This window comes from Chanodichthys erythropterus, chromosome 13 (genome assembly GCF_024489055.1).
Source record: "Chanodichthys erythropterus isolate Z2021 chromosome 13, ASM2448905v1, whole genome shotgun sequence".
Lineage (NCBI taxonomy): Eukaryota > Metazoa > Chordata > Actinopteri > Cypriniformes > Xenocyprididae > Chanodichthys > Chanodichthys erythropterus.
The window spans coordinates 36,373,883-36,390,841 of NC_090233.1; the positions used below are offsets into that span (position 1 = coordinate 36,373,883).

The window sequence follows — 16,959 nt, forward strand, 5'->3', positions numbered from 1 at the left end:
AATGACACTTTGCTATGATGTAAAGTAGTGAGTGTACAGCTTGTGTAACAGTGTAAATTTGCTGTCCCCTCAAAATAACTCAACACACAGCCATTAATGTCTAAACCGCTGGCCACAAAAGTGAGTACACCCCTAAGTGAAAATGTCCAAATTGGGCCCAATTAGCCATTTTCTCTCCCTGGTGTCATGTGACTCATTAGTGTTACAAGGTCTCAGGTGTGAATGTGGAGCAGGTGTGTTAAATTTGGTGTTATTGCTCTCACTCTCACATACTGGTCACTGGAAGTTCAACATGGCACCTCATGGCAAAGAACTCTCTAAGGATCTGAAAAAAAGAATTGTTGCTCTACATAAAGATGGCAGGGGCTGCAGGATGGCATTCCAACATGATAACGACCCCAGACACAGCTCCAAGACGACCACTGCCTTGCTAAAGAGGCTGAGGGTAAAGGTGATGGACTGGACAAGCATGTCTCCAGACCTAAACCCTATTGAGCATCTGTGGGGCATCCTCAAACAGAAGGTGGAGGAGCGCAAGGTCTCTAACTTCCACCAGCTCCATGATGTCTTCATGGAGGAGTGGAAGAAGACTCCAGTGGCAACCTGTGAAGCTCTGGTGAACTCCGTGCCCAAGAGGGTTAAGGCAGTGCTGGAAAATAATGGTGGCCACACAAAATATTGACACTTTGGGCCCAATTTGGACATTTTCACTTAGGGGTGTACTCACTTTTGTGGCCAGCGGTTTAGACATTAATGGCTGTGTGTTGAGTTATTTTGAGGGGACAGCAAATTTACACTATTATACAAGCTGTACACTCACTACTTTACATTGTAGCAAAGTGTCATTTCTTCAGTGTTATCACATAAAAAGACATAATAAAATATTTACAAAAATGTGAGGGGTGTACTCACTTCTGTGAGATACTGTAATGCTGTAAACTATACATGGAGTCAGTTTGTACTACCTTATTACAATATTGAAGGTTAAAATGACCTGATTTGTCTACAAGCACTTAAATTACACTAATTAAGGAAGTTTTTATAAAAATAAAGTTACAATACTAACTTAATTATAAGTAACATAATTATATTTCTACTCCAATTCATTTTTTGAAATAAAAACATTTAAATGGTGGCTGTCATAAAAGCTTGATAGATTTATTCAAACATGCATTAAATATTGAAGAACATTAAAAATTATAATGAATAAGGAATATGGTACAAATATTTAGCTAAATGCTCCTCTCTAGAGTTAATTTTTCTTGCTGACTAACCAGTTTATGGTCACTGAATATGGTTTTTCTGTGGTTAATATGACATTACTTGACATTGTTTACAAGCTGTTTTATTGACGTCTTTCTGTGGTTGAAACCCTGATTGAGCAATTTACATGAGGATTTCAGTAAGTTGTACTTTATCTTTTAATGTACCTCCGGTTGTTCATTTAGTTTATTTCCCGCTGTAACTGGTTTTAAAGCGGAGTAGAGGATCATTTCACATGCGCTTCATGTTGCTGCTTCTCAGTTTCTGTAGTCTTTTTAGTACTTAAATGATTAACAGTATCATGAACTACCAGTCATTATCTTACTTGAAACAATGGTAGGTTTTACTGTAATTTCACAAGTATAATATTTTTAGATTTGCTAATATTTTAGGATTTATTTATTGTTATTATTAATATAACAATATAATTGTTTAAAAACAACAGATGATCAGGGCCAATTATATCCTATCAATCAAAAGGGGGCGGAAAAACGTGTTCAGACTGCAACTCATATGTGTGAAGAAAATCTCTCTTGTGTTGAATTTAGGGCAAGTTAACGTGACAATAACACATTAACTGTTAAAAAATAGTTCAAACCAGGGTTGCCAGGTCCATGCTTTTTTCCACTAAATATTATTTATTGCACGTCTCTCATCCAGTAATTGCAAAGAGCTTTGTGCTTTGTTACTTGAGATAAGAAACAAATTCTCAGCTTTCAAATTCTGTCCATTTTATCACTAAATTCAAACAAGAAATGGCATTTTGATGCTCTTAAATCTGATGGGACAGATCACTGTAGCAGCTCAGTTCAAGTCTTTTCTTCCACTTTAATACAAGTTATAACTCCAAAAAACATGCATGAACATCAAAACGTATGTTGAAAGATACAGTACAACTTACCGAAATGTCTCATTTAATCGCTCAGTGTTTCACTCTTGGGAAGACGTCAATAAAACTGCTTGTGAGCAACATCACTTAATGTTGCATTAACCTCAGTCTGCACAGTTCGTTAGTTAGCTATAAATAAACACTAGAGAGGAGCTTATTTACTTGATTATATATGTTGTTTTTGAATAAATTTGACATGAAGACAAGTGTTTATGAAAACTACCATAAAGTACCAGATGAGAGGGTTCCATGTATAAAGTAGTTTGCAGAATTATTTGGGAGAATTTTTTTTTTCCTTGAGAATAAAAGTTAGCCATTAAATTGCTTCTCTAGCTTATGAAGCGTGGGAGAAGACTGTAACATTTAGTGATATTAGTACAGGAAGCAAAGCTAATAATAGAAAGTGCAGAACAGTGATTTTCAGTACATTTTTAGAAATTTTAATGTCCACAGCAGTTCTTTCGAGTGGAGATTTTGTGCTGAAACACAGTGACACTTCCTGTCTCACCCCAACACACACAAAATCACATACTCATATACACATCTTCTCATGCAGACCAGCCATGATCAGCAGCTGACACTGTGGGAGGTGTGAAGAAACACACACACGTACATGCACTGATGAATGCACAAAACCGTACATGTTTTTTTTTTTTTTTTTTATAAATATCCCTATATGCGTTCATATGTTTAAAGGCAGAGTAAACAGACAGATTCACTCTCAGAAATGGGTTTATTCAGAAACATTCTGTCTTACACTTGCGGTGACCATATGTCAGGCTCCATGGTCTTTTAATGGGAGACATTTAGAAAGCAAATGCAGCACTTTAATTTACAGCCCTGAACTTTACTGCCATGCCAGAACTTTACACACATGCCAGTAAACTCATGCAGTGCACACTGCACATGGATAATAATAATCACAGCTATAACCTTATTTATGCAGCACTGACCCTACTGGGAATGCAGTTCAAAGTGCTGTATTAAAGATTAAATATGGTCATTAAGATTGCTTTAAATAGTTTTATGTAATTCTAATAATTTATACTGTGTTTTGCCGTTGTAGGGCAGAACAGAATGACAAAGTCATTTTCCAGTATGTGTTTTTTTGCCGATTAAAATTGTTTTAATTTAAATTTGATGGTAAATTTGCAAATTGTTTTAGATAATGGGTCTAGTTAATGCTAATTGGAATGACTAAAATAACTTTATTGACAGTGTCAGAAGCAAAGCTCGAATCCAAAAGAAAAAAAATTAAACATTTATCCTATGCATAATAGTCTTACAGCTTTTATGCAAATGGCACAAACTCTGAAGCCTGACAGCAAAATCTTTTACATGTTAATATAACAATTTTAACTTTTCTTTAGATTTCTTAACTCTATATTATCTGTATAATTAGCTGTAAGGCATTTCATTGTTCAGAAAAAATATAAAATTCTATTGAAATAATTGCCTTTTTGATGCTTGGTAATACACAATATTTCAAAAGTTATGGATCAGATTCCTAAATGTTTTTGAAAGTCTTTTATGCTCACTAAGGCTGCATTTATTTGATCAAAAAAATACAGAAAAACAGGAATATTGTGAAATATTATTAAAGTTTAAAATAACTTATTCCAGTCTTCAGTGGTTGTGCTGCTTTTTGTGGAAACCTTTTTTTTTTTTTTCTTTTGGTCAGGATTTTGTCAAGAATTTATTTGAAATATAAAGCTTTTGTAACATTAAATGTCTTTATTTTCAATCTTTTGATCAATTTAATGCGTCCTTGCTGAATAAAGTATTACTTACTTACTGACCCCAATCGTTTGAATGGTACAGTAGTATAAGTAAATATGTAGCTTTAGTTTATATCATTCAGTCACACCATATCGCGTGACCTTCAAACACTGCTCTCTCTCACTTTAGCTTGCAAACCCTCCATGTGCTGTGTGATTGTTGAACAGCTATAACACCCCCCATCTTGGGGATTTTTCTTCCACCATTATATGATTTGAATCAAGGTATGTGCTGTATATTAGAATAGCTTTGACCTAGAGAGCCATTTACAAAATTAATTGATTTACACAGCTGATTTAGCCTTTTCCTCTACCACCGAACCTCACTGACACTGAGTGTATTATCACTTGGATGTCGGATCTGGTTTTGGGCTGTTAAATGCCAAAACCATTATTCCTGAGGTTTCGTCCTGGCGTAGGCTATACACGTGCATAGCAACATTCTTGGGTCTCTTGGCAACCAGCTCACATGCGTGTATGTGCATGTGTCCTACACTTCTTAACATGCACTTAATCTGCAATCACATTACAGTCTCATGTCACTATATTCATCAAAGACTGAATAGTTACGTATGATTTACCTTATAAAGGTTTAATTTCTGAGACCCCCTTTTACTGCCCTAGAGAGAAGGAGAAGAGTAGAGCTGCAAGCAGCAATTAGCAGAATCCAGTGGGTATAGAGGCTGCTGTAATGTTGTAGATGAAATGCACTTAGTGACATGTCTTTGTAATTGAAAACATTGAAATACTTTGTATTTTGTCTAATATATTGCAGTTCTGTATTAAGTATGTTTACATACTGTACATGAATATGCTAGGTCATGTAAACGCCTTAAAGGGGACCTATTATGCTCCTTTTTACAAGATGTAATATAAGTCTCAGGTGTCTCCAGGATGTGTCTGTGAAGTTTTAGCTCAAAATACCCCACAGATCATTTATTATAGCTTGTCCAATTTGCCCCTATTTGGTGTAAGCAAAAACACATTGTTTTCATGTGTGTACCTTTAAATGAAAATGAGTTGCTGCTCCCCGCCCCCTTTTCCAGAGGAGGGCAGAGCCTTTACAGCTTGTGCTTCAGATACTCCAGCGACAACAAAACTGGAGAATCTCACACAGCCAAAATAACAGAAATTGTCAGTAGCGGCGTTCAGCCTTACATTGTTCGAAGCGGAGTCGGACACTGATGGAGAGACTCCGGTTCTAGAAGTTACAACTTTTAGAATGCAACAGGGCATTTCAGTAGGGGGAAATGTGCAACAGTGTATTTTACTACTTTTGATTTATGGGGATTATAAAAAAAAAATAGTGGGTGGATTTTTATCAGTATAGGCCGGTTGTTTACACACACTGTGGACACACATCAGTGTTCAAACACCATGTAAAAGTGAATTTTGCAAAATGGGTCCCCTTTAATGGTGCAAAAACTGCGAAGCCTGATTGGCGCACACAGGTTTTGGGCTGTTACCTCAATTCTGCTTTGCATTTCAGAGGCTTTTTCAACCTGTGCACATGTTGGGCACATCTGCTTATATTTAGGGGGAAAAAAGAGAAAAAATAAACAATTTTAATAGTACACTACTGTTCAAAAGTTTGGGGTTGGCCATTTTTAAAAAGAAGTCTCTTATTACTGCAATTACTGGATCAAAAAGACAGAAAAACATGAATATTGTGAAATATTATTACAATTTAAAATAACTTTATTTTAATAATATATTTAAAAATAGATTTTATTTCCGTGATGGCAAAGATGAATTTTCAGACTTCCAGTCTTCAGTGTCACACGATCCTTCAGAAATCGTTCTAATAATTTCATTTGCTGATTTGCTCAAGAATTTCATCTTATCAATGCTGAAAACAGTTGTGCAGATTAATATTTTGGTGGAAATTGTAATACAGTTTTTTTTAAGGATTCTTGATTAATAGAAAGTTCAAAAGAATAGCATTGATTTGAAATAGAAATGTTTTGTAACAACATACAAGCTTTTACTTCACTTTTGATCATTTTAAGCATCCTTGCTAAATAAAAGTATTAATTTCTTTAAAGGTGCCCTCGAGTGAAAAATTGAATTTATCTTGGCATATTCAAATAACAAGAGTTCAGTACATGGAAATGACATACAGTGAGTCTCAAACTCCATTGTTTCCTCCTTCTTATATAAATCTCATTTGTTTAAAAGACCTCCGAAGAACAGTCGAATCTCAACATAACACCGACTGTTACGTAACAGTCGGTGTGTACGCCCCAATATTTGCATATGCCAGCCCATGTTCCCAACATTATGAAAGGCATTAGACAAGGGCAGCCAGTAACGTCTGGATGTGCGCAGCTGAATCAACAGACTAGGTAAGCAAGCAAGAACAATAGCGAAAAATGGCAGATGGAGCAATAATAACTGACATGATTCATGATAACATGATATTTTTAGTGATATTTGTAAATTGTCTTTCTAAATGTTTTGTTAACATGTTGCTAATGTACTGTTAAATGTTGTTAAAGTTACCATCGTTTCTTACTGTGTTCACAGAGACAAGAGCCGTCACTATTTTCATTATTAAACACTTGCAGTCTGTATAATATGGAAGTAAAATAATGCCAAATGTTTTTGAAATAAAAAGCTTGTTGAATTGCACTATTTGAAAAAAATATGCATTACATTAGCTGTACTTGCATTTAGATGCACTGTATTTTTAAGGCTTGCATTTTTATGGGCTGAAATTCAACATGGTCGTATATTTAGGCTGTGAATATTTCAATTAAAAATATTTCACACACATTTTCATTATTAAAAATTCAATAATTCATATTCACCTTTTAGATTTCACTTCCAAAATATTCATTCTGTTTAAAAATACAACCTATAAAATTCAACTAGCAATTTTCAGTCCATTTTATTTCGCTTTACAAATTCGCTTCCACAAATTCAGTGGCTCAAATTCGGCAGAAAATTAAACATTTCACATCCGGGAACTGCAGGAAGAGCAGTAGAGTGCCGATGCATCATCTCTATCTGCTGTTGGTCTTCTTCACCAGCAGGTGCCGCTAGCGGCTGTTTAAGACGAGATCACGGCTAGTAAGTCATCATTCATTCATAAAAACAGATTTACAGAAATGGAGCAAGCGGTAAGTGAATGTGTGATGATTATCAGGGCCAGTATAAATGCAGAAAAGCTGATAAAGACACAAAAGCTGCATTTATGTTTAATTCAGTGTATTTACGCTTACTTTCCCAGTGTAGCTACAGCTTTCTCTCCAGTGAACAAGATAACGTTATTGCCCGATGCTGGTGTATAGATCAAACGTTAAATCTGAGATAGACATATATTTTTCTCTGTTGTTTAGTTTCCTTAACTTTATATCACAGCGCTGTGTTGTAATACTAGGGCTTCCCTCATCCGTCATAGCTGCCATCAGGACATATAAACTCTTAACACAGCTTAATGGACTCGTACAGTGATATAAAAGACCAAACTCGCACCTCATTTGTGATGTAGGTTAGACTATATAGGCTCCAAGAAAGCAGATACTGGCATTAAGTTGATTTGACGCTGAAAGTTTTTATTATGATATTCGCAAATTTAGGGACTGTCTCTAAAGTTACAACATTATGTATTCACGTTTCTACCTTCAATAGCATTTAAAGAGAATGACTTAGTCACAAAACCAACTCTAAAGTGTTTATCTAGGCGTCAGGTATAATGCAAACCTTTTAGATTTTTGATGTTTATTAAAATAAAAGGTAACACTTTATATTAAATAGTTGATATGAACGAACAATGAACTGCACTTCTACAGCACTTACTAATCTTTGTTAATGTTAATTCCAGCATTTACTAATACATTATTAAAATCAAGAGTTGTATTTGTCAACTTTAGTTAATGCACAGTGAAGTAACATGAACAATGAACTGCTGTATTTTTATTAACGTTAACAAAGATTAACAAATACAACAACAAATGTGTTGCTCATGGATAGTTCACATTAGTTAATACATTATGAACCTTACTGTAAAGTGTTTCCAAATAAACTGTCAAGTAATATGTAAAGATTGCTATGTATTTCACTACTGTATTGGATCATACAAAAAAAATGCCATAATTTAAAGCTCAATAGCATTTGATGAGAATGATTTACAATCACCAAAACTACCTGTGAAGTGTTCATCTATAGGTGCCAGGTCGAAGAGTGATGCACCCTTCTCTCTCTCTCTCTCTCTCTCTCTCTCTCTCTCTCACACACACACACACACACACACACACACACACACACATATTCAAACACACTCAACTCAAAGTACATGCACATATACTTTTTCTTTTTTTTACACATTCATCACACAATTAGTTCTACTTAGTTAATTTTATTTCTACATTTAATTTAAAATTTGTATAAGCAGGATAATCTATGATCAGGTAAAATAAAAAATGAACAAATTAAAAAAAAAATTGTGTTATTAACGTTTAAAAAAAAAAAAAAAAAGAAATAGTATATATGCATGTACTTTGAGTGGGGTGTGTTTGAATATGTATATGTGCATGTGTGTCTACAAGAGTTTGGTAGAAGGTAGAAACGTGAATACAGAATGTCGTAACTTTAGAGACGGTCCCTAAATTTGCGAATATCATAATCAAACGTTCAGCGTCAAATCAACTTTATGCCAGTATCTGCTTTCTTGGAGCCTATATAGTCTAACCTACATCACAAATGAGGTGCGAGTTTGGTCTTTTATATCACTGTACGAGTCCATTAAGCTGTGTTAAGAGTTTATATGTCCTGATGGCAGCTATGACGGATGAGGGAAGCCCTAGTATTACAACACAGCGCTGCGATACAAAGTTAAGGAAACTAAACAACAGAGAGAAATATATGTCTATCTCAGATTTAACGTTTGATCTGTACACCAGCATCGGGCAATAACGTTATCTTGTTCACTGTAGAGAAAGCTGTAGCTACACAGGGAAAGTAAGCGTAAAGACACTGAATTAAACATAAATGCAGCTTTTGTGTCTTTATCAGCTTTTCTGCATTTATACTGGCCCTGATAATCATCACACATTCACTTACCGCTTGCTCTAATTCTGTAAATCCGTTTTTATGAATGAATGACTTACTACCGTTGCTTTGGTCTTCCTAAACAGCCGCTAGCGGCACCTGCTGGTGAAGAAGACTAACAGCAGATAGAGATGATGCATCGGCACTCTACTGCTCTTCCTGCAGTTCCCGGATGTGAAATGTTGAATTTTCTGCCGAATTTGAGCCACTGAATTTGTGGAAGCGAATTTGTAAAGTGAAATAAAATGGACTGAAAATTGCTAGTCGAATTTTATAGGTTGTATTTTTAAACAGAATAAATATCTTGGAAGTGAAATTTGAAATGTGAATATGAATTATTTAATTTTTAATAATGAAAATGTGTGTGAAATATTTTTAATTGAAATATTCACAGCTTAAATATACGACTGTGTTGAATTTCATCCCATAAAAATGCAAGCCTTAAAAATACAGTGCATCTAAATGCAAGTACAGCTAATGTAATGCATATTTTTTTTTCAGTTAGAGCAATTCAACAAGCTTTTTATTTCAAAAACATTTGGCATTAATTTACTTCCATAGTATAATTCATAAACACAACTTCATTCTTTATAAATCTCTCCAACAGTGTAGCATTAGCCGTTAGCCATGGAACACAGCCTCAAATTCATTCAGAATCAAATGTAAACAATATAACAGTATACAATACTCACATAATCCGACGCATGCATGCAGTAGGCATGACGAACACTTTGTAAAGATCCATTTGAGGGTTATTGTAGCTGTGTAAACTTTGTTTATGCACTGTTCAAGGCAAGCGCGAGCTCCTAGGGCGTGGAGCAGGAGAATTAAAGGGCCAGTAACCCTGAATCGGTTCATTTATAATGATGCCCCAAAATAGGCAGTTAAAAAAAATGAATTAAAAAAAATCTATGGGGTATTTTGAGCTGAAACTTCACAGACACATTCAGGGGACACCTTAGACTAATATTACATCTTTTTAAAAAAAGTTCTAGGGCACCTTTAAAACAAAAGTCTCCAAACTTTTGAATGATAGTGTTTGAAAATGCAGTTTTGTTGTATTTTTGGCTTTTTAGAATGAGCTGATCTCAGATCCATTCTGAGATCAGTTCATGAGAATATATTTAGAGTTTTGTTTTCCTTTTTTAAACTAAAATTCAAGGCTGTTCAAGGTACATAATAATAGGCTGGTGGAAAAGCAATAACAGAACAGCTCCTTCATATGTTGAAAAAAGAAACATTCTTGAACTCTATAGGCACAAAGTGTTGCCTCCATGTCTTAATTGTAACTAATTTTAGATATTGCAATTATATATTTATATATAGTTTTTCACCTCTAAGGGGATGTTTTGCTGTCTAACTGTTAGTGCTAAAGTCAAACTGCAGTTTTGCAGCTGTTTAAGGGGTTTCTATTTCAATTATTTTGTGCTAACATTTATCTACATGGAGGCACGGCTTGAGTCTAGAGAGATGCCCTGCCCCCTACCATTTACAATTTTACCTGCCCCAAATACCCCCTCTCCCCTGGCCTGTGCACGGGACTGTAGCGCTGCTCAGACTAACCTCCGCCCCCTGCTGTTTGCATGCAGTCACTGCATCCAGCAGATCCTGGAGGCGGTGCTTCACTGCCATCAAATGGGCGTGGTGCACCGAGACCTGAAGGTAAGTGTCAATTGTGATGTCATTGCTGTCCTTAAAGTGTGTGAACGTGTATGTGCTCATAAAAGTTGGTTATGAACTGGTTATGAACTGTATCTGTGCCTATCGCTGTGTCGATTTGAAGGTGACTGACGTAATTGCTGATAGCAGCTTTTGGTCTCTCTGTGAAAAAAAGACTCAAAAATGCAATGGAAGTTAGTCCGATTTCACACAGTGATAGTGTGCTATGTGCATCTGAGTTTCTGTGTGTGGCGGTTGCTGGTGATAAATTCACTTTCATGAATGTTCAGGTAAGATGAGCTAATTGAGCTGACTTAAGGAGCGACATTGATTTGAAATTTTTTGATCAAGCACTTCAAAGGTTCTTAAACTAAAACGTCAATAATATTAATAATAATACAAAATAGACCAAATTTAATGAACCACGACAATGTAACTCTAATCTTCTAGATTACTTTTATTGCCCAGAGAGTCAGTATAGACATCAGGGTCCCAGTCCCAGACCAGTCATCATGTCCAGGTTTGAGTGCACTGCAGTGCTATTTGACTGCTCCCTTCTGATGCTTGACCTTCTCAGAAACGCAGTGTGCATCATGGAATGTTCTTAGACATAATTCCACTAGTTTCACACTACCTAGCATGCTTTGCAGTTGAATTACAGTGCGAGCCGGCCATAAAATAGCCTAGGATGCTTATCTTAACTGCCAGAAAAAGCTCCCATGCCTTCTGTACAAACACATAATTAATGCTTTGTGGTTTGTCGGTGGAGAGTGTGATGCTTAGAAACTGCTTCGGAATGCATGTTGCATGTTTTTCTGTTGTTTATAATCTCATACATTTTTCTTAAAGTTGTTTGCTTGTTTGTATGTCTCGTATGCATGTATAAGTGATTTGATTGTGGATTGTGACTACTGTATATCTGTAATGTCATTTTATAAATGCACATTTATCTGCAGGTTTTCTTCAAAATGTTAAATCCTTCAAAAAAAAAAAATAGGTTGTTATACAAAGACTGAAAATAATTTTCTTACCGAAACTCTTTAATTTAGCTGAAAACCAAAACCGAAAATAAAGATATGGTTATTAAATTTGGGTAATTGGATAATTGAACTTGGTATGCTGTTCATTTGCAAATATTTTTGATTACCAAAAGTTTTGGTGCATCACTAGATTTTATATGTGTAGGTTTAGATTCATATAGCAGTTTCCAGAAAAAGAAACAAGGTAAAGGCTAAAAATGGTGTTGCTATGGTCAGCTCCACACTCTACTCTGACAGTACCAGCACTCTGGTTTCATGCTATCAGTGTCTACTCACACTGAAGTGCCCTTTTGAATGGAAGCCTGGGGCACACGCTCCTCCATAGCCGGAATGTGAGTGGGCATGACAGGAATACAACTGCAGAAAAGAGCAACGATCTTGCACACAGACACAATAGCACAGGGCACGTATATCGACACCTATGCTTTTTTTGGATTTTACTGAACTAAACAAGTCAACTTAACCAACTCAAGCCAATTGAACCAGTGCATCCAGCTGTGTGTGTGTGTGTGTGTGTGTGTGTGTGTGTGTGTGTGTGTGTGTGTGTGCTTTTGTTTATATTACATTGTGGGGACCAAATGTCCCCATGATGTAATATAAACCTGAGTTCACCTACATCGTGGGGACCAGCCAGCGGTCCCCACAATGTAAATGGGTTTATAAATCATATAGAATGAGTTTTTGTGAAAAAGTAAAAGTTTGCACAGTTTCCTGTGAGGGTTAGGTTTAGGGGTAGGGGCAGGGTAGGGGGATAGAATGTACAGTTTGTTCAGTGTAAAATGCATTGAAGTCTATGGAAAGTCCCCACAATTCACAAAAACAAACATGTGTGTGTGTGTGTGTGTGTGTGTCAGAGATTGCGTTAGACTTTAACATTGTCCGTCATTTTGACGGACAGGGTCGTAAAAATTCCGTCATAATCTATTACTACCCGTCATTTTAATTTTCATATTTTAATTATAACACATTTAATTGCTTTTATTTTTGTTCACAAATAAAAGCAAAAAAAATGTGTTATTATAACATTTGAACAAAAATAAAAGCAATTAAATGTGTTATTATAATTAAAATATGAAAATTAATATGACTGGTAATTCACACGCGAAATTTCTCTGTAACGTGACTGTTGTATAGGCTATGTGTTGGTAGCCATTAAAGAAAACATAGTTTCATATTTATGTTTAAATAGTCCTATGTTATATTTTAAATTCATCTATTTGATTATGAAAAGTTAACAGCATGATGCATCATGAGATGCGCAGTATATCCGGAGACATGACATGTCAGACATGATTTTAAACACTTCATTAAGTTTTATTTTCTAGAAAGCCTTTCTTTAAAGTGAATTTCGTTTTGTAAAAATTGTATCTTAATTTTAATCAATGTTTCATTAACCAATTGCCTGGATGTAATAAATAAGAAGCAAATATAACAGACAATATAATCATGACATGGAGGCGCGGGCGCGATCACTGGCGCGTGAACTGGAGCGCGTCTTACAGGCTAAATGAAACGAAACTCAGCGGCTGCTTGCCTCACATACATGAGAAATATACCTACAGAAAGCTTTAAATACCTACTTTAACGAAAACGAATTAATTCAAAACGAAAAGAAATAGGCTACTCTAATTATGTAGACTAAACCGAATGAAGTGCATTCTCTCTCTAGCGCATCCATAGATGATGAGAGTCAATATCAACTTCATCTTTGCAGCCAACACTGATTCAGAAAACATTACTTTATTAATAAACAATTAAAATGTCTCCTTGCTGTTTTGCGCATTCATGAGACCAATATCGATTCGTAAACCATAGTCGATCTCTTGGTAGGCTATGCTGTTTTCAGTTGATGATTAAACAGTGCATTGTGCGCCTCCCATCCAATAAATCACAATAGGCTTAACGCTTTGTGTTGCTTTTGATATGGAACAAAAGTCTCAGATTTCAAATTCTGTCCATTTCATTAAGAAATTCAAGCAATAAATACCGTTTTGGCGCTCTTTAATGTGGCGTGATAGAGAGTTGTAGCTTCTGGGTACTCGCCTGTGCGTTATCAGTATCAAACGCATAGCAAAAGTTCTCTTTCAAGCATACGTTTCGGTGTCTCACTGTGGGATACGCCCCTTCCGCGTATTCGTCAGAAGCTCTATTACATTAAGCCAGCCCCAATTGGCTGGCAGACGTGACGTCGTGTCAGGGAGTGGCTTCCCCACCCTTAGTATAAAAGGAGCGACACAACGTCACTAAGACATTCAAAACCTCTTCTCGCTTCACACCAGAAGCCTACGAACTCCTGGACGAACGACTGGCCACCAAGCCATCCTTCGCCTGACTCCTTCGATTGCAAGGATTGTTCGTTAATACGATGGCTGCAGCAATGCAGGCTGTTCCGGCTAGTGAGGGAGATGCTGTGCGACTTTGTTCATGCGGGAACAAAATCTCATGCAAAGACACACACCAGGTCTGCTCTGCATGTCTTGGGCTGAAACATGCTCAACTGGCGATCGATAACCCAGGTTCCTGTGAACATTGCGCACGCTTCACAATGAAGAGCCTTCGTCGCAGACTAGCACGCCAAGCTAGTCTGTCAGGCCAGGATCCCCTCATGTCACCTAGCCCTGTTCCAGCTACCACTCCACAGGTACCCATTCCTGTAGAGCTGCCCACCACGGCAGCTTTATCTTGGGGTGAACAGCTCGATGTTTGCGTCCCTCTGCCCAACGTGCTCAGTACGGATGATGAGGAGGACGCGCTCGATTTCGAGGAAGAGTGACAATCGGATTACCTCCTCTCTGAGGAAGAGGAGGATTTCGAGGACTCCCCTTTCCTTCCCCCTGCACACTCGGTAATACCCCTCGCCACGGCGGGACCCACGGAAGACGCAGGCGGGGCACCATCCCCGCTTCTCAGTGTTGATCTGCAAGATGTGTGCAAACGCGCTGCAGAGAAACTAAACATTCCATGGCCGACCGTGGTAGCGGAGACTGCAAAGTCTCGCTACGAGGGCAAGAGGCTGCCGAGTGCGAAACGGGCAGCACGGCAGCTCCTTCCTGTGTTTCCAGAGCTCCTGGAGGAGGTGGCTATCACCTGGAAGGACAAACCGTTCACCAGCAAATTGCCCGTGCAGGGAGGATCCGCTCTCGATGTGGAGGGAATGGAGAAAGTAGGACTTCTCCGAATGCCCCCCATGGAGCCATTAGTCGCTGCGCATCTGCATCCAAAGCACACAGCGGCTGCGAATCCGACATTGCCATCCAAAGCGGACCGTTTCCAGTCGAGCATGACGGAACGCGCTTATAGGGCAGTCGCTCTCTCTGTCAGGGCTCTGAACGCTATCTCAATGCTGACCGTGTACCAAGCGGAACTGCAGGACGAAGCGTCGACCACGCCAGGTCAGACGCACTGGGAGGAGATCTGTGTAGTTACCGATCTTTCTCTCCGTCTTCAGAGATGCGCGGTGCAGGCCGCGGGCAAGGCCATGGCCACAATGGTCATTCAAGAGAGAGGACGTTGGCTTAATTTGGCAAATCTCTCTGACAGGGAAAAAGAAGCCATCCTGGACGCACCGGTCGTCGCAGATGGCATCTTCGGCTCGGCTCTGACGCTGATGCAAAAGAGATGCGAGGAAAAGAAAAGGGACGATGAGGCTTTGCAGCTCTGTTTGCCTAGGAAGACGCAGACTGCACCCCCTCAGCCACCTCGGCAGACCTTCGCTCAAGTTACGACCCGCCCACCCCCCAGCTATCGCATTCCAAGGCGACAGAGACCGAATGTGAATGCAGCGGGTCACAGCGGAGTCCCAGAACAGAGAACTGCCTGGCCTAGAAAGAACTTCCCGCCTGCTACGGCTCAGTCGGTTCAGCCAGCTCCTCAACCTCATCCTCAATCCCACGCTCAGGGAGCGAGGAGGAAGAAGAAGGCAGTTTGATGGGGTCTTCCCCGGGGAAAGGAGCCCACAGCCCCCCTGTTCGCGAGCTCCCGACCCCCAAATGTTCAGCGTTCGACAAGGGACGAGTTTCGAAGTTCCCAGATGTTCTGTGTGGAAAACAGAGCCCGGTTGGGCCAGGGGAAGCACAGCAGTGAGAAGGACAAGAGATGGTGCAGTGGTGCACACCAACCCACAAGTCACAAGCACTTTTCATGTTCAGAACTCAATAAAGTTTTCACTGTATTCCCAGAATATGTTGCAAAACACAATTCCCCAAAAAATGTTGCAAAACATATTAACAGAACACAATACAACGTCACCTCGGGGAGTTTTTGCCCCCTTAGAGGTGATGAGCCGCTTAAACTCTGTCCAAGCGCTAAGTCCCCACGCATGCGCAGCACAGACCCCAAACTCGTCCACCGCTCAGCCACACGATGGCACCAGAACGCTGCAAATAAACAGTTGGCGAGAATGCACACAGTCCCGCTGGGTATTAAAAACGATACAATTCGGGTACAGACTGCAGTTTGCCGCTTCCCCCCCGCATTTCAAAGGGATAATTCATTCTCAGGTGCGGGGAGACTTAAAGCATGTTCTTCAGGAGGAAATTTCCTCTCTGTTAAACAAAAAAGCGATAAGAGTGGTCCCAACCGAGCAGAGCCACAGCGGGTTTTACTCGAGATACATCCTCGTCCCAAAGAAAGGGACTCAAGCTCTTCGTCCCATATTAGATCTGCGTGCACTGAACAAATACTTAAGGAAGTACAAGTTCAGGATGCTCACTCATTCTACACTCCTGAAACTAGTGCGCCAGGGCGATTGGTTTACGTCGATCGACCTGAAAGACGCATATTTTCACATAAAGATATATCCACCCCACAGGAAATTCCTGAGGTTTGCTTTCCGTGGAGTGGCATACGAATATCTGGTTCTACCGTTTGGCTTGTCTCTCAGCCCACGGGTATTCGTAAAATGTACAGAAGCGGCCCTGACCCCGCTCAGGGAGAGAGGCATTCGTCTCGCTACTTACATAGACGATTGGCTGGTGACAGCTCGGTCAGAGCGAGAAGCGAAAGAACACACAGCTATGCTTCTGGGACATATACAGAAACTGGGATTGAAATTAAACATCGAAAAAAGTGTTTTAATCCCCACGCAGTCCATAACTTATCTGGGGCTGTCACTAAACTCGGTAATGTTCAAAGCGCGACTGTCGGAAGACAGGGTAAGAAAATTCACTCATTGCATGACAGATTTTCAGAGGGGGAAAAATGTTTCCTTTCGCACATGCCTCAGACTGTTAGGACTGATGGCCTCAGCCCTGATAGTTATTCCCTTAGGCAGACTGTT

The 16,959-nt window shown here is 38.8% G+C and overlaps 1 protein-coding gene across 28 annotated transcripts in view; it reads left to right on the forward strand.

Moving 5' to 3' along the window:
* Positions 1–16,959, forward strand: part of camk2b1 (calcium/calmodulin-dependent protein kinase (CaM kinase) II beta 1) — a 90,950-nt gene that overhangs the window by 21,621 nt on the left and 52,370 nt on the right. For 6 of the 28 annotated variants that reach the window (XM_067406158.1, XM_067406167.1, XM_067406162.1 and 3 more), the window contains exon 1: positions 9,536–10,644. The exons of 20 other annotated variants lie outside the window; for them this stretch is intronic. In XM_067406158.1, the coding sequence (XP_067262259.1) occupies positions 10,327–10,644 (318 nt within the window). In that variant the 5' untranslated portion in view covers positions 9,536–10,326. Of the gene's footprint in view, positions 1–9,535; positions 10,645–16,959 lie in introns of those variants that run through there. 2 more of the 28 variants (XM_067406179.1, XM_067406169.1) reach the window with 1 other exon arrangement.